This window comes from Felis catus, chromosome A2 (assembly GCF_018350175.1).
Source record: "Felis catus isolate Fca126 chromosome A2, F.catus_Fca126_mat1.0, whole genome shotgun sequence".
In the NCBI taxonomy this organism is placed as follows: Eukaryota; Metazoa; Chordata; class Mammalia; order Carnivora; family Felidae; genus Felis; species Felis catus.
The window spans coordinates 3,648,738-3,665,900 of NC_058369.1; the positions used below are offsets into that span (position 1 = coordinate 3,648,738).

The window sequence follows — 17,163 nt, forward strand, 5'->3', positions numbered from 1 at the left end:
CCCCTCCCAATGATTTCTAGAGAAAGAAGTTGGAGGTGGCCAATGGAGGACGGATGAATTTCGAGGAAGAGCCTCGAATCGCTTACTCAGACGCTGGGATGGAAGGGAGCAGGTTTTTTCTTTGAAACACACGCCGCTGGCCCACGGCCTGTACCTATTTAGAGTTTGACCCCACAGAATCTGTTTTCTGGAAATTTGGATCCGCTCGTTCAGAGTCCGGAGATGGCGCTTGCTCGCCAGGAATTTCCGCCGCTCTGGGCCCGCTGTGCAGAGCGAGCGGGACGTTGTGCTTTCCACGGGTCTGCGGGCCCCGCTTCTCCGTCTCCTTTCTTCTCGCTCTCTCCCTGGGCCCCTGGTGGCCTTTAAAATGGCCACCCTTGCTTTCCCAGCTGCCCACACTTGGGACGCTTTCTCCAGGGGCAGCAGGGGGGTTTCCGTTTTTGTCGCTATCTCTGGGGAGATGGCACGTCCTGTGAGTGGGATTTCCCTGGGCGTGGGATAAGATAGCACGACACCAAGCGCCAGTCCCATCTGCAGGGGCCATCCCAGAGTTGGGTGCGCGGTAGGGACAGCGGTGTAGCGACTGTACCGGATTAAAAGTCTTCAGTTGGGGTGCGCGTGCCTGACTTTGTTGTTGCATTTGAAGTGGGTACTGCCGCCATCTGGTGTCTCGATTGAGAAATCAACACTGCGCCTGGCCCGCCAGGATTTTTGGGGGCTGGGAGGATCCAGCGTGCTTAACACGAAATGAGACCTGATGATTAATCTCTTGGGCTTGTGGTGCCCTTGGGAGGCCTTTCACCTCCTTCCTGCGACAGGCAGGATGACTTCAATGTCTTAAGAATCTGAGTTAGCCCGCCCTGCCTGGGGAGGGGAAGCCGGTCCCGCGAACTGGGGGCTTTGGCTGTTCGGTCGCCTGCGACTTCGAAAAAAAGGCAGGGCTGTGAGTGACCGCTGCCGAGGTGCTGTCTTCCGCCTCCAACGACGGCTCATTTGTGTGGCATCCAGGCTGACTTCTGTTGGCCACTCAGTCTCTTCGTGGAGCGGAGTTTCTGAGAACCTCCGAAACAGGTCACAGCGTAATTCAGAGGTGGGCTGGATCCTGTCCTCTCAAGTCTGAATAGCTGTGAGCTTCTCCCAGGTGGCGCATGTTACAGTTGTTACATTTCAAGCCTGCAGAAAAGTCACATGAGCCATGAACACCTAAGCACCCGCCCCTGGGCCTTCCCACGGACGCTTCTCTGCATTTGCGTCTCCATATTCGCGTTGTTGCCGTTTGCTCTGCCCTCCTCTCTGTCCACCAAGCCACTGTGTGTTTTGGAACTCGTTTCAAACTAGGTTGCAGACGCTAGTTCACGCTCTCTCTAAATAGTTGAGCACGCCTGTCATTAGAGTTCAAAATCAGTTTGTGTGTGGTTGTGTGTGTGTGTGTGTGTGTGTGTGTGTGTTTTAAGGTGGCATTTGTATACAGTGAGATAGACGCACCAAAAGCAGACGGACCCTTTGCAGTTTTGACAAATGTCTACGCCCACGTAATCAAACCCCCATCACCCTTCATTCGTAATGTGATATCTGATCCACACAGAAGTCCTTACAACTCCTGTGTCAGTTATAAAGCGGGACGCTAACACGAACACCTGCGGGCGTTAGACACGTATGTTGTACCTTTAATTTTCAGGATGTCAGCGACGAGAGACGGGCCCCACTCGGCAGCTTTGTGAGGGAATGTGTCGTCACTTCTGGCTTCCGGATAAGGAAGCCGAGCCTGGAGCGTGATGCAACTTCCCCAAGGATGCAGGGCGAGGCCCTGGCCTGGCTGCCGGGAGGTGTGGACAGCGACGGGGCGGGGGGGAGGACGGGGACAAAGGCCTATATAGCAGCACCTCAGTGAGTCAAGTCTGCAAACAGACCAAGCTAACAGGTGATAGAAAGCCGCGCAGTTTCCAGTGGGGGCAAGACTGCTGTTTTCACAGAATGTTCTAGAGTCTTTGTAATCCTTCCTCGCACCCCCCCCCCCCCCAAAGAAACATGTAGTAGTCCAAGGGCTGCAGTGAGGTTGATTGAGTCGATAAAGCAGAACCTAGTTGAGTCTTTCTCCAGGATATGGGAGGGTTTCGTGGCCGGGTTGTTTAGGCTGAATAGGTTGGCGGTTATGTCGCTTGATTGGCGGAAATGCAAGAAGGCGGAATGGGGGCAGGGACTCGGGCGGCAGGCCCAGCCTGGGCAAGGGCGAGAGGCATCTGGCGCCCTTTTTTTTTTTTTTTTTTTTTTGACTGCCCATGAAAATGACAATGGCTGTCCTTTGTGGTGACTTGAGCTCAGGTGCAGTGCTGTGCTCTTCACATAATCTCCCCACGTTCCCTGCCCAGGGAAGTGGCTGTTGTGCGGCCTGGTGAGAAAGCGGGGCGGTCACAGCCAGGTCCGGCCAGTTAGCGGTAAAGGTGCAATGAATCCGTGGGCTCTGGGTTTCTCCCCCTCGGCCTTGCTGACGCCGGTGGGGGGGGGGGGGGCGGCTCGTTCCCTGCATTTGCCGCCACTTGGGAAGTACTGATTTAGTAGATAATTTACTTTAGGAAAACAGCTAAATCGGCCTCGCGGGCCTCAAAAGCTGTGCTAAGGACAGTCTGAAGGATCAGTCTGAATGGCGCCCTGAGAACGGCCTTGCGAGGGTCATTCGTGTCCTCGCACCCCACCAGCTCAAATTGGCTCTTCCTGAACGCTGTCCCCGATTTCCTGAAGGGCAGAGTCAGAGTCGGGCAGCAGAGTCCTGCCCTTCAGGCTGTTCGAGGCAGGGTCCCCCCCCCCCCCAGCTCCCAGCTGGAGGGCATTCCTGCTAAGCCAGGTCAGCAAACCCCTTATGTAAATATTTGTCTCTGTGAGGACTGCTCACCCCTGCCCTTGGAGATCGTATGCAAATGAAGGGGCGTGTCTCAGGAGGAGCCCAATAAAACTTTATTTACAAAAACAGGTGCAGGCTAGACTGTCACACTGGCTGTAGCCTGCCAGTTACACCCCTCCCCGCCTCCATTCGGGGTCCAGGGTTTCTGTCAGGAACAGCATTGCCGCGGAATGTACTAGAACAGGTCCCCTAGGACACCGTGTTGCAGAGAGGTTTTCCCGGGGAGGGGTGCGCAAACTGTGTGGCCTCAGGAGTCCCTTGGACCCTGTTGAAGAGCCCACGGAGCTACTGGTGATGAGGAGGGGTCGTGCGTGGCCTTGAGGTGCTCATCTGCTGTCCTTGCTCCCCCCGCTGAACCGGGGAGCCCCGTCCCCTCTGCCGCATCTGGGCTCCGGCTTCACGTGTTTTCTTCTCTCCCATCTCTGTCCGTGTGTCCTGTCTGCATGTCGGGTTGCTGCAGAGCCCGGAGGCCAAGCAGGGCAGGCAGGTGAGGGGCCAGGGCTGCGCCCCCGGGAAGGGCTGCAGAGCGGTTAGTTTCCTGCTTCCTCCCTCTCCCAGCTCACCCACAGGCCCTGTCAGTGCTCCCTTCCCTCCTCCAGCTGTGGGTCCAGCTGTGGGTCCCTCCCTCTTGGTATGAGGCTCAAGGCCCACGGTAAGCCCCACCTCTCGCTGAAATGGCTGCTCCGAGCAGACTGGAGAACCACATCTTGTCAAGCCCTGGGGCGTGTATTTCCTGGCCTCTCGCGCCTCTGGGCAGCACCCTGCACCCTGAAAAGTAGCCCTTGAGGTTGTCACGAGGGGGCAGAGAGTGGGCAGCAGTGGTAGGCGTGGCAAGTTTTTAATCCCAGTTTCCAACAGGAACCAGCGTGTTTAGATGTCAAATCGTGGACGTGTTTATTTCGCCCTTGCACGGCATGCGTGGCCGAAAATTCCAAATGTCCAGGAGGCGTACTTGGATTAAAAAAGAAAGACAGTGGCGCCCGGGTGGCTTGGCTGGGCGTCCGAGTCTTGTTGGCTTAGGTCCTGCTCTCACGGTTGTGGGATCGAGCCCCAAGTTAGGCTCTGTGCTGTCAGTGTGGAGCCTGCTTGAGATTCTCTCTCTCTCCCTCTCAGCCTCTTTGTCCGGCTTGCTTTTGCTCTCTCTCCCTCTAAAAAAAGAGAGAGAGAGAGACAGACAGACATAAATACTGTGGGTAGTTTTGCCTAGACCTGAATTGTCACTTGTGGAGTTATCGGCCCCAAACCATGTATACATGTTCTAGAATAGGCAGTTCGAGGGATTTTTCAGTGCAGAGTTTGGTTCTACGAGATGTTAACTTCGAGTTTAATTTTAACGTTAGGACTGCTACCATGAGGTGCAGATCACCTGTCGTTCGGCTTTTGTACTTTTTATTCATGCCATCAGCCTCCGCTGGAACTTTAGGATCCCCCTTTTTTTTCTTTTTTTAAGATTTTATTTTTAAGTGATCTCTATATCCAGCGTGGGGCTCAAACTCACAACCCTGAGATCAAGAGTCGCACGCTCCACCCACTGAGCTGGCCAGAGGCTCTGGAATTTTAGGATCTTGAAAACGAATCCAAACGTGGAATGTTCCAGCACCTGATGCCGAACACGTTGGCATGAGGCAGGCCTGGGCCCAGCCTCTCTGCCCCATGGTTCCTGAACAGAACGTTTGTGCACAGCTTTGGGCAGGCAAGGTGGAGGGGGAGGGGCACACAACGCATACCTTCTCTTACAGCAGATACTTGCGCAAGCTTCCTGCGGACTGCGGGGGCCCTGCTGGAAGGTTCCAGAAGTGGCCTCAGGAAGCAGCCAGACCAGCTTGTGAATTATGCGCTATGCCACCTCCCGCCCGCAGCCCGAATGCCCCTTTCCCTGCCCTATTTGTGCCTCTGTCTGTGTCCTTGCTCCTGCACGGTCAGGGCTTCCTGACCCCTTGTGGACCCTAGGGGCCCGGTTGTGCTCTCCCTGGTTCCAGCTCTCTCCCACCGGCTCTCCCTTGTCCGGAGCCCAGCATGAGGCTTGATCTCATGGCTGTGAGGACATGACCTGGATCTTAGGTTCTCTGCACCATTAAAAGGAAGGTTCAGAGATTTCTAGTACACCCTGCCTCCCACGTACACTCCCCTCCCCCCCAGCTGTCGGCATCCCCGCTAGGGTGACATGTCTGTTACGTTCAACGCATGGGTGACGTCAGGGTTCTTTCCTGGCGTGCGTTCTGCGGGTTTGGACACGTGTGGCGATACGTACCCGCCACTGTGGATCAGAGGGGCCTCGCTGCCCTGAAACTGAACTTGGTGCCACACCTGCTCAGTCCCTCCTCCCCCAGCCCCTGCTGTCTCTGTGGCTTTGCCTTTTCCACAATGTCCCAGAGCTGGAATCATACAGTACCCGCCTTTCTTGGACTCCTTTTCTCCCTTAAAAAAAACACAAATAAATAAAAGACAGCTTTATTGAGATGTGATTCACATACCACACCGTTCACTCCCTAAAGTGCACAGTCTAGAGCTTTTGACTATATTCACAGCATGGTGCATCTGTCACCACAGTCAAGGTTAGAACATTCCATCGCCCCAGACAGAAGCCCCGTCCTTGGGGTGCCTGGGTGGCTCCGTCGGTTAGGCATTCGACTTCCGCTCAGGTCATGATCTCACGGTTTGTGGGTTCGAGCCCCGCGTCGGGCTCTGTGCTGATAGTTCAGAGCCTGGAGCCTGCTTCGGATTCTGTCTCCCTCTCTCTGCCCCCCCCCCCATTCTCGTTTTTTCTCTCAAAAATAAAAAACCTCCAAAAAAAAAAAAAAAGAAGCCCCATCCCTACTAGCTGTCGCTCCCTCCCCCCTCCCCTGGCACCCAGGAGTCCCCTTCCTGTCCCTGGAAGAGCCTGTTCTGGACTCACACCCCGTGTGGACTCTCGTCTCTGGTTCCCTCTCTGAGCATCAGGTGTTCAGGGTCTGTCCGCGGGGCAGCGGGTGTGGGCGCCTCGCTCCTGCCGAGTGACGTGTTCGTGCGCGGCAGACGCGTTGTGTGTATCCGCCCCCCCCCCCCACCCCAGGTTGATGGACGCTGGGTTGTTTCCGCCCTTAGGCTGCTGTGAGCCTGGCTGCTGTGCATATGGGTGTGCAGGTTGACCGGTCTGGTCTCTTCCTTCCCATCTGTGTCCCCTCTACCCATTGTCCTGTGCTGGCCCGGTGATGGAGGGCCGGCATCATGTCTCCCCGACCCTGGCCTTCCCGTGGCACGTGGGCAGGGCTGGGCACATGGGAGGCTGCACCCTCGTGCCAGGTGAACAGGTGGGGGGAGCGGGGTCGCGGAATTCCCTGTGGCCGCAGGCGGGCGTTAATGTGTCCAGGTGCATCCTCCCGGGGGAGCGGGGTGATCATTCATCAGATTCTCCGGCCTGTGACCGGTAAAGAAAAGACTAGCAGCCAGCGCAGCAGGGGCTTTGGGCCCTGAGCCGCGCTTTGGTGTGAGGCATCGCCCGCCACCTGGCCTTGGAGCCACCACTTCCGGCACATCGGGAAGGAAGGAAAGTTGATTCGTGTCTGCTGTCCTTTGTCTCCCTCTTCTTCTTTAGGACACTGCCTCTGAACCAGCGAGTGCTGCCCTCAGGGGACGGTGGGCGGTGTCTAGGGACGTCTGTGGTTGGCAGGGAGCGTGCGGGGTCGGGACTGCCGCTCCCCCGTGGTGCCCAGGAGGGTCCTGCAGGGAACAGTCCGGCCCCATGTGTCCGCAGTGCAGAAACCTGCCTTGGGGCATCGGGATAGACCTAGATGCACCGAGGGTCCTTGCTGGGAGCTGGCGGAGCGCCCCGGGACAGTTTCTAGCAAAAGACAACTCCTTGGCCTTTTGAGCCACCGGGATGCGGCTCAGAAGGTAAAACTCCTTCACGCGCCCTTGCCGGGACGCGCCCAGGGTGGCCCACGGGAGTTGGCTGGCAGGGAGGGTTTGCTAGCAGGGACTCCGGTGGGCAGAGGGGCCGAGCGAGAGCCAGAGCCTCCAAAGGAACTGCTGACTGTTGGGTGTGTGCATCGGTGCATCTAGGACGGGGTCTCCTCAGCACCGGGGACACGGGGGCTGGGTCGCTCCCTGTTGTGAGGGCCTCCCCGGCCCCGCCCGCTCATGCTGGGAGCACCCCGGTTGTGACAACCGAAACGATCCCAGGTCTCGTCGAGTGTCCCCTGGGGACAGGATCACCCTGAGCGAGACCCCCTTGGTTAGGGGGTTCCATTCACCCCCAGGAGTCTCTGCGTTCTGTAACGGCCTGACCTTCTGATGTCCTGGGACGCTGCACACGTTTAAATACACACGCCGAGTGGAGGGAGAGAGGGGGTGACTCGCAGACACCGGGGCTCACCCTGCTTTGGACCGTGTGACCACTCCCTGCGGGGAGTGGCTGCGCTGCCCAGTGTGGGCAGGGCCTGCGCTCCCATTTTTCCCCCCAAATTACTAGCGCGGAGTTTCTCTGCCTTCACACCATAGACACTTTTGAGCCAGGGAACCTCACCCAGCGTTCCCTGGAGGGCAGAATTGCCCTCCGTTTAGAACCAGCGATAAAGGTAACGCGTTTTTATTGTGATAAAAGTTACGAAAGACAGAATATTAAGAAAACCTCCCTGGGGCTCCTGGGTGGCTCAGTCGGTTAACCGTCCGGCTCGTGATTTCAGCTCAGGTCGTGATCTCACGGTTCGTGAGTTCGAGCCCCGCATTGGGCTCTGCGCTAATGGTCCAGAGCCTGCTTGGGAGTCTCTCTCCTCTCTCCCTGCCTCTCTCCGGCTCCCTCTCTCATAATACATAAACGTTCAGAAAAAAAGAAAGAAAACCTCTCCTGACATGGGAGGTTATGCTGTGTGTTCACAGAACGTTCGCCGTATGACACAGGGAATATCTTTGGAGGCGTAAGGGCCCCGAGGGAAGGGGTGACAGCGTGCACCCCCCGGGAGTTGATAGGTCGTGTCGTCCCGTAATCTCAGCTAGATCCTGGCCTCCGCGAGGGCAGGTGTGGTACCGTGCTTGTGGCGGAGTCCTGCCTGGCACCGGGAGGGCGAGGGCAGGTGTCTGGCGGGCCAGTGACCTTGGCCTCCGTGTCTCTGCAGATGGAGGACGGCCACACTCTCTTCGACTATGACGTCCGCCTGAACGACACCATCCAGCTCCTGGTCCGCCAAAGCCTGGTGCTCCCCCCCAGCAGCAGCAAGGAGAAGGACTCTGAACTGTCAGATACCGATTCTGGCTGCTGCCTGGGCCAGAGCGAGTCGGACAAGTCCTCCAATAGCGGCGAGGCGGCCTCGGAGGCGGACGGGAAGGCGGGCTTAGCGGATGAAGACGTGTGGGACGAGACGGAGCTGGGTCTGTACAAGGTGGGTCTCGCGCAGAAGGTTTGGGGCTGAATGTGCTCCCCGCCCCCCGCCCGGCCAGTCTCTCCGCCCCCAGGCTGCCGGGCAGCCTGCCCCCCTGCCCCTCCGCCCCTCCATCGTCCCTGGCTTCCCAGGTGCCCACCTGCGGTCCCAGGAGGGCGGGCAGGCTGCTCATTCCCTGGGCTGGGCCCCCGGTCCTGCCGTGAAAATCGCCAGTGGGTGGGCTCCTGGAGCATCCCTGTGGGAACAGAATATTCCAGCATTCCCTTGTGATCCTGCGTGGTGAGTGTTGTGTCCGGGTTGTGCGGGGGTCTTCTGTGCCCTTCCCAGGGGCCGCAAAACCCCTGAATTCGCTGCCACCCTTGAGGTCAGCCAGCATCACATAAAGATCCGGGTTCCCAGCTTATCTTGAAAGACGGGCGTTCTGGCCTCCCCGGGACTGCAAAGCAGAGGCGATTCTGCCCCCAGGGGACACTTGGCGACACCTGGGGACGTCTGTGGCTGTCCCCGCTCCGGGTGCTCCTGGCATCGACAGGCGGGGGGCCGGGGATGCTGCTCAGTCCCCGACAGCACCTGGGACACCCCCGCTTGGAGGGCGACCGGGCCCCAATGTCGGCGGTGCCGCAGCCAAGGAATCCTGTTGTGGGCACTTGGGTCTGATCCCGGTCCCGAGGTCCCGGGTGCCCGAGAGACTGCGGCGTCTGTGGTCAGCGTGGCCGATCGGACTAGTGTCCTCGGTTTCTTGCCCCTGGCAGGTCAACGAGTATGTGGATGCTCGGGACACGAACATGGGGGCGTGGTTCGAGGCGCAGGTTGTCAGGGTGACCAGGAAGGCACCTTCCCAAGACGAGCCCTGCAGCTCTACCTCCAGTGTGACGCCCGAAGACGACATCATTTACCACGTCAAATATGACGAGTGAGTGGCACCGAGGGTGGCTGGGCCGGGGCGTTGGCTCCGTGTATGTGGGGCCTGGAGGTTGGCACCACCCACGCCAGCAAACCACACAGGAGGCCACCCCTCGAGGAGCCACGTCTCGGGGACCCACAGCCAGGCGGACCCCCTCCTCCTCGGGTCATCTAGTTGGAAAGGTGCCCCCCCACCCCACTTCCTGTTTTATTCTGTTCGTGCCTTGTGTCGCCACTGCATGAACCGGCTCCCGAGTCTCTCGTCTGTCCCTCACTGAAGTGCACAAGTACTTAGTGAGCGCTTACTGTGTGCGAGGCACGGGGAGTCCCTGTCTGTCACAGAGAGGACCTCGGATGTGCTCCTTGGGTGTCTTGAGTGGTCGTCACAAGACCGCACAGGCTGGACGGCTACATGTCACAGTTCTGGAGGCTGCAGATCCCAGATCACGGGGCTGGCAGGGTCTTCCTGGCTTTTGGATGGCCGCCTTCCCACTGTGTCCTCAGGCAGCCGGTCCTTTGTGGGGCCAAGAGAGAGCCCTGGTGTCTCCTTCTCGAAGGACTCCAGTCCCGTCAGACTAGAGCCCCACCTTTATGGCCTCTCTTAACGCTGCTCCCCTCACTGGAGACCCCACCTCCACGTGCAGTCACATCAGGGCTTAGGGCTCCGACCTGGGGACTTTGGGGGACACGTCTCCTTCCGTAACAGAGGGCGTGTGCCTCCCCAGGGAGTTTACATTCCGGGGGGGGGATGTGGGGGCCCCATCGGCTTCCCTGCCGGTTTCTGGCACATCCTCCCTTCACTCTGCAAAAACCACTGGGAGAGTTGGAGGAAGGAGTCCGTCCCTGCAGGACCTGCGGCCTCTCGGAGGGGGTTACACACTGCGGCCTTCGGGCCGCGTCCCCAGCCCTATGCCGCCCGGATTTGTGAAGAAGGCTTTATCAGAGCACATCAACGCCCGTTTCTTTATATATTGGCTGTGGCTGTTTTGCTTGTATAGAGTTGGGTAGTTATAAACCTTAGAATATTCACTGTCTGACCCTCGGGGAAAGTTGGGCAACCCTCGTTCTCGAACATTTGCTGGAGAAAAGGGGGCACGAGGTGCTGCGGGCAGTCGTGATAGATCTAGGGATTCCCCTTCAGCTGAGGTGTGACCTCGTTGTTGGCAGAATGTTTCTTTCAGCCCAATTACTTTATGCCTTATTCGAGGCTGCTAGAATATTCTCGCATGTTGGGAATAATGACTTCCTATTGTAACGAGGTAAGCCCCTCTCCATAAACCCCTCCCGGTAGAGGCACGGGGAGGCAGGCAGCAGTCTTTTGCCTCCACAGATGTCCTCTGTAGTAAGCCCTGGGGCGGGGGGTGCTGCCCCAACAAAGTACGTGGCACTGCTGAGTGGCTTCTAGTAACAGAAGTTGGTGCTCTCCCCGCTCTGGACTCCAGAAGTCCACAATCAAAATCACGGGGCCGGCAGGGCGGCGCTCCCTCCGGAGGCTCTAGGGAAGCATCCTTCTTTGCTTCTTAGAGCTCCTGGTGGCGGCTGGCAGTCCTTGGCCTGTGTCCGCGTCCCTCCAGTCTTTGGCTCTGTCTTCACACGTCACTCTCCTGTCTGTCAAAGTTCCTCTTCTTCTTGTTTTGTTTTTTTCTTTTTTTTTAATGTTTATTTATTTTTGAGAGAGAGAGAGACAGAATGTGAGTGGGGCAGGGGCAGAGAGAGAGGGAGACGCAGAATCCGAAACAGGCTCCAGGCTGAGAGCTGTCAGCACAGAGCCCAACGCGGGGCTCGAACACAAAACCGTGAGATCATGACCTGAGTGGAAGTCGGACGCTTAACCGACGGAGCCACCCAGGCACCCCTGTTTTTAATTTTTTTAAAAGTTTTTTTTTTTTTTCAACGTTTATTTATTTTTGGGACAGAGAGAGACAGAGCATGAACGGGGGAGGGGCAGAGAGAGAGGGAGACACAGAATGGGAAACAGGCTCCAGGCTCTGAGCCATCAGCCCAGAGCCCGACGCGGGGCTCGAACTCCCGGACCGCGAGATCGTGACCTGGCTGAAGCCGGACGCTTAACCGACTGCGCCACCCAGGCGCCCCTAATTTTTTAATGTTTTATTTAGTTTTGAGAGAGACAGGGAGACAGAGCGTGAGCAGGGGAGGGGCAGAGAGAGAGACAGAGAGAGACAGGGAGAGAGAGGGAGACACAAAATCCCAGGCAGGCTCTAGGCTCTGAGCTGTCAGCACAGAGCTTGACATGGGGTTCGAACTCAAAAGTCACAAGATCAGGACCTGAGCCCAAGTTGGTTGCTTAACTGACTGAGCTGTCCGGGTGCCCTCCCCCCCCTTTTTTAAATGTTTATTTAAAAAAAAATTTTTTTTTTAACGTTTATTTATTTTTGGGACAGAGAGAGACAGAGCATGAACAGGGGAGGGGCAGAGAGAGAGGGAGACACAGAATCGGAAACAGGCTCCAGGCCATCAGCCCAGAGCCCGACGCGGGGCTTGAACTCACGGACCGCGAGATCGTGACCTGGCTGAAGTCGGACGCTTAACCGACTGCGCCACCCAGGCGCCCCTAATGTTTGTTTATTTTTGAGAGAGAGAGAGAGAGAAACAGGAGCAGGGAGAGAGGGAGACACAGAATCCAAACGAGGCTCTGGGCTCCTAGCTGTCAGCACAGAGCCCGATGCAGGGCTCGAACCCACAAACCGTGAGATCGTGACCTGAGCCAAAGTCAGACGCTTACCTGACTGAGCCACCCAGGCGCCCTATTTTTTTTTTTTAATTTTAAATGTTTATTTATTTTTGAGGAGATGGGGGAAGTTGGGCAGAGAGGGAGGGAGACAGAATCCAAAGCAGGCTCCAGGCTCAGAGCTGTCAGCACAGAGCCCGACGCAGGGCTCGAACCCACGAACGTGAGATCATGACCTGAGCCAAAGTTGGTCGCTTAACTGAGCCACCCAGGCGCCCCGTGTTGTATTTCCTCTTCTTAATAAGGACACCGGTCATTGCATTTAGGGCCCCCCCCCCCAGTGTTGACCTCCTCTTAACTTGATGACATCTGCAGAGACCCTATTTCCAAGTGATCCCCTTCCCAGGTACCAGGGATTAGTACTCCCACATGTCTTTTTGGGGGACACACAGTTGAACCCACAACACCTTCTGTAATCGGGGTGTGTCTTCTCTGGCTGTGTATTTTCCATACCCGCCAAGGAGATTGTTGGGGAGGGGACTTCACAGGCCACCGTGATCAAGGTGACCCAAACCCACGCTGGCACAGCCTTTTCTGCGTCGGCTTCTATCTCCTTCCCCGGGGAGTGAAGTCGGGTGTTCCCCCCGGGATCTGAGCATGGGGTTTTCCTCCTAGCTACCCGGAGAATGGAGTGGTCCAGATGAGTCCCCGCGACGTGCGGGCCCGTGCCCGAACCATTCTGCAGTGGCAGGAGATAGAGGTCGGCCAGGTGGTCATGCTCAACTATAACCCCGACAACCCCAAGGAGCGTGGCTTCTGGTACGACGCGGAAATCCTGCGCAAGCGTGAGACGCGGACGGCACGGGAGCTGTATGCCAACGTCAGGCTCGGGTGAGTGACACGCCGGGCCCTGCGGCTGTCCGGCCGGCGCCGTCTGGGTGAGGCCCTCGGTCTCTGCCACACGCTCACTCGGGGGACCGTCTCCGAGCCCCGGGCCCCGACAGTGGAGATTTCAAGTTGCCTTTCTCTCTCTTTTGTGCTGTTTGGAGTTTGGTGAATAGTTATAATCTCAAATGGGTCAAAGTCCGGACAGTACCGAAGGAATATTCTCCCTTTTTCCCTTGGTCACCCGTTTGTCCTTTCTGGAGACCTGTCTTCCTGTTACCTGCCAGGGATATTCTGCGCATAAGCAGGCGTAGACACGCACAGAAGCAAAGCGCACGTAGGGATGTACTCCGCATCAGGGCTCGGCAAACTGCAGTCCACAGACCAGATCCGGCCGTCTGCCTGTTTCGGCAAATAAAGTTTTATTGGCACACAGCCACGCCCATCTCTTCAACGGTTATCTGTGGCTGCTTTGGTGTCACAAGGGCAGAGTTGATTAGTTGGGAAAGAGAGTGCGTGGCCTGCAAAGCCAAAAATAGTTACCGTCTGGCCCTTTGCAGGAAGTGTTTGCCAAGCCCTACCCTACCTTGCCTGTGTGTGTGTGTGTGTGTGTGTGTGTGTGTGTGTGTGTGTGTGTGTGTGTGTATGTGTGTGTGTATGTGAGAGAGAGAGAGAGAGAGAGAGAGAAAATATATATAACAGAAAACTTACTATGTTAAACCTTCCCAAGCACACAGCTCAGGGGCATCAAACATACTTACACTGTTGTGTAGCTACTCCCACCATCTGTCTCCAGAACTTTCCATCTCCCCAAATTGAGACTCTGTCCCCATGAAACACTGACTGCCTGCCCCCTGCCCTACCCCTGGGTCCCACCATCTACTCTTTGTCTCTGTGGACGGGACTCTTCTAGGGACCTCCAGTGAGTGGGGTCACATAGGACGTGTCCTTCCGTGTCTGGCTTCTGTCACTGCGCACAGTGTCCTCCGGGTCCATCCACGTTGTAGCAGGTGTCAGGATTTCCTTCTTGTGGTTGAAATAATATTCCATCATACGTATCATGTATACGTACACAAGTATTTGGGTAACAGTGTCCTAAGCACAGGCACGACAAGTGCAAAGGTCCTGGGGCAGGGCCATACCTGGCGCATTTGTAGTCTGGGGAGAAAGCCAGTGGGGTGGAGTGGAGGGAAAGAAGGTGGGAGGAACCAAGACTGTGGGAGCCTCCAAGCATCATGGAGAGGTACGGAACTGGTGTTCATTGTCTGTTGCGGCCAGCCATTGGAGCGTTTAAGCACAGGAGCGACACACTTTCACCTACAGTTAAGAATCCATGGGGCGCCTGGGTGGCGCAGTCGGTTAAGCGTCCGACTTCAGCCAGGTCACGATCTCGCGGTCCGTGAGTTCGAGCCCCGCGTCAGGCTCTGGGCTGATGGCTCAGAGCCTGGAGCCTGCTTCCGATTCTGTGTCTCCCTCTCTCTCTGCCCCTCCCCCGTTCATGCTCTGTCTCTCTCTGTCTCCCAAAAAAATAAATAAACGTTGAAAAAAAAAATAAATAAATAAAAAAAAAGAATCCTAGCTCTGGTGGCCGAGAGGGGAATGGACTGTAGGGGGCAGTGTGGGAGCAGGGACACCAGGGCAGAGGCTGATGCTGGCATTTAGGAGCAAGGTCCTGGGGCTCAGGCCAGGCTGCAGCTATGTCATTGCTAACAAAGAACCAGCGTGTTATTTCATTGCTGGTCTCTATTTTCTTGTTTCCTTTTTTTTAATGTTTGTTTTTGAGAGAGAAAGAGGGAGAGGGAGCACGAGCAGGGGAGGGGCAGAGAGAGAGGCACACACAGAATCAGAAGCAGGTTCCAGGCTCTGAGCTGTGAGCACAGAGCCTGACGTGGGGCTTGAACCCACCCCAGATCATGACCTGAGCCGAGGTCGGGCGCTTAACCGACTGAGCCACCCGGGCGCCCCTATGTTTTCTTGTTTCCAATGTCATTGATTACTGCTTTCATCTTTTAAATTTGCTCCCTTCTTCTTTCTTTGGGTTCTTTTCCTTTTCTAGTTTCTTGAGGTAGCAACTTACACTATTGATCTGAGCCGTTTTCTTTTTTTTTTTTTTTTTAAATTTTTTTTTTCAACGTTTATTTATTTTTGGGACAGAGAGAGACAGAGCATGAACGGGGGAGGGGCAGAGAGAGAGAGGGAGACACAGAATCGGAAACAGGCTCCAGGCTCTGAGCCATCAGCCCAGAGCCGGATGCGGGGCTCGAACTCTCAGACCGCGAGATCGTGACCTTGATCTGAGCCGTTTTCTTGCCTGACATCAGCACTCAGTGCTATACGTTTCCCTCTGAGCACTGCCTTAACTGCTTTCCACATATTTTGCGATGTTGTATTTTTTCTTTTTCTTCACCGTTCAATTTTTTTTTTTTTTTATTTCCTTTGAGACTCCCCCTTTGCCTCCTGGCTTCTTTAGAAGTATTGAGTCTCATTCCCAGGTATTCAGAGACTTTTGAGCTGTCCTTCTGTTGCTGATTTCTAACTGGACTTTATTGTGGTCAGAGAACGTACTCTGTGTGATTTCACTTCCAAACATGTTGAGGTTTGTTTTATGGCCCCTGCTAGGGAGGGTCTAACTTGGTGAATATTCTGGGGTTCCTTAAAAAAAAGCATATTCTGTTGGTGGGCAGAATGTCGTGCTTAACTCTGTGAGAGTTTGTTCTCTGGTGGTGCTCACTACGGATCCTTGCTGCTTGTCTGTCTGGTTCTCTGTCAGGTGCCCCGTGCGGCCCTGCGACCAGAAGGCCCGAAGGCCTGCTCTCGCTGTGGGGCGTGTCTGCCTCTCTTGCACAGTTGGGAGGCTCTTGTCTGGTGCACACACCTTTAGGGCAGTTCCGTCCTCCTGGTCAAAGATCTTTCTGTTGTGTTAGTTTTCCTGGCTCCGCGGGGAGGGTATGACATACCTGCTTGGCTTTTGCAAGTTACCATTTGCATGCTGTGTCCTTTTCTTCCCTTTGACTTTCCAACCGATGTGGTTGAATTGGAAGCGACGTTCCCATACACAGGTTACAACTGGGTTTTTTGTTTTTTTTTTTAATTTTTTTTAACGTTTTATTTATTTTTGAGACAGAGAGAGACAGAGCATGAACGGGGCAGGGGCAGAGAGAGAGGGAGACACAGAATCGGAAGCAGGCTCCAGGCTCTGAGCCATCAGCCCAGAGCCTGACGTGGGGCTCGGACTCACGGACCGCGAGATCGTGACCTGAGCTGAAGTCGGAGGCTTAACCGACTGAGCCACCCAGGCGCCCCCAACTGGGTTGTTTTTTAATCCACTTTGCCATCTTGCCTCTTAATTGGCACGTTTAGACTGTTCACGCTTCCGGTAATCATGCTGTGCTGGGACTTTGTTCCCTCTGTTTCCTCCGTTTCCCGTGGGTCACTTAAAACGTGTTACAGGATTCTGTGCAGATTTGCGTGTGGTCTCCCGAGTGTATCGCTGTGCGTGGCTTTCCTAGTGGTTTCTCTGGATTTCACTGTAAACACGTGACATACTGGTGGTCACTCTTGCCACTTGGGGTGAAGAGTAGAAACCTGTCTTCGTTTCTGTCCCTTCATAGTCCCCGAGAAGCGGACGGTGTCAGGATCTGTGTCCCCTATGGCCTTGAGGACGCGCACGGAGGCCAATCTGGCGTATGTGCCCACACTCGTGCCCTTTCTGTTTTTCTCTCCTCCTTGTGCTCTTCAGATGCCTTCCTGTATAATTTCCTACCTGTCGGAGGAACTTCCTTCGCCTTCGTGCGAGGGCGTGTCCACTAGCAATGGATTCTTGTCACTTTCCTTCCTCTGACAATGCCACTGCCCCCAGCGTAGTGAGGTAACGCCCAGGCGTTGAGCCGTCGCAACCATGCATCTCTTGCGGGTTACTTCTGTAAGGTGACTGTTCCTAAGAAACTTAGTTGTAATAGTATCATCACGACGCAAAGATGAATCGCAATTTTTTTTCACTTTTTAACTGATTCACGTTAAGTGGCCTCTATGCCTAATGCGGGGCTCGAGCCCACGACCCCAAGATCGAGGGTCACATGCTCCACCGCCTGAGCCAGCCCAGCGCCCCGGTCCTAATTTCTGAGTCACGTGTTCGGTCGTTGGTTCGTCTTCCAGTTATGTCACCTTTTTTTCCTCGGCCATCCGTTTGGTCGGGATCTGTGTAACGTGCACGGGCTTCAGTTAGGTTGCCATGTATCGTTCAAGCTGCTGTTCCCTTTCAGTCTCTGGTCCTTTGCTGTCCCCCTTTCCTGACCGGGCTCTCTGTTGCAGAAGCCGGGTTGTTTGTGCCAAAGCATCCCCGCAGCGGGGTTTTGCCTTGCGCATCTCCCAGCGCCACCTCCTACGCGCCTTTTCCCCCGGGCTTCCCGTGAACTGGTGGGGCGACCTGG

General features: G+C 55.8%; 1 protein-coding gene across 14 annotated transcripts in view; it reads left to right on the top strand.

The window, feature by feature from the left end:
* Nucleotides 1-17,163, top strand: part of LOC101091764 (E3 ubiquitin-protein ligase UHRF1) — a 177,686-nt gene that overhangs the window by 4,147 nt on the left and 156,376 nt on the right. For 13 of the 14 annotated variants that reach the window (XM_045044228.1, XM_045044236.1, XM_045044232.1 and 10 more), the window contains exons 3-5: nt 7,993-8,256; nt 9,009-9,169; nt 12,524-12,739. In XM_045044228.1, the coding sequence (XP_044900163.1) occupies nt 7,993-8,256; nt 9,009-9,169; nt 12,524-12,739 (641 nt within the window). Of the gene's footprint in view, nt 1-1,726; nt 1,827-7,992; nt 8,257-9,008; nt 9,170-12,523; nt 12,740-17,163 lie in introns of those variants that run through there. The other variant, XM_045044239.1, reaches the window with a different exon arrangement.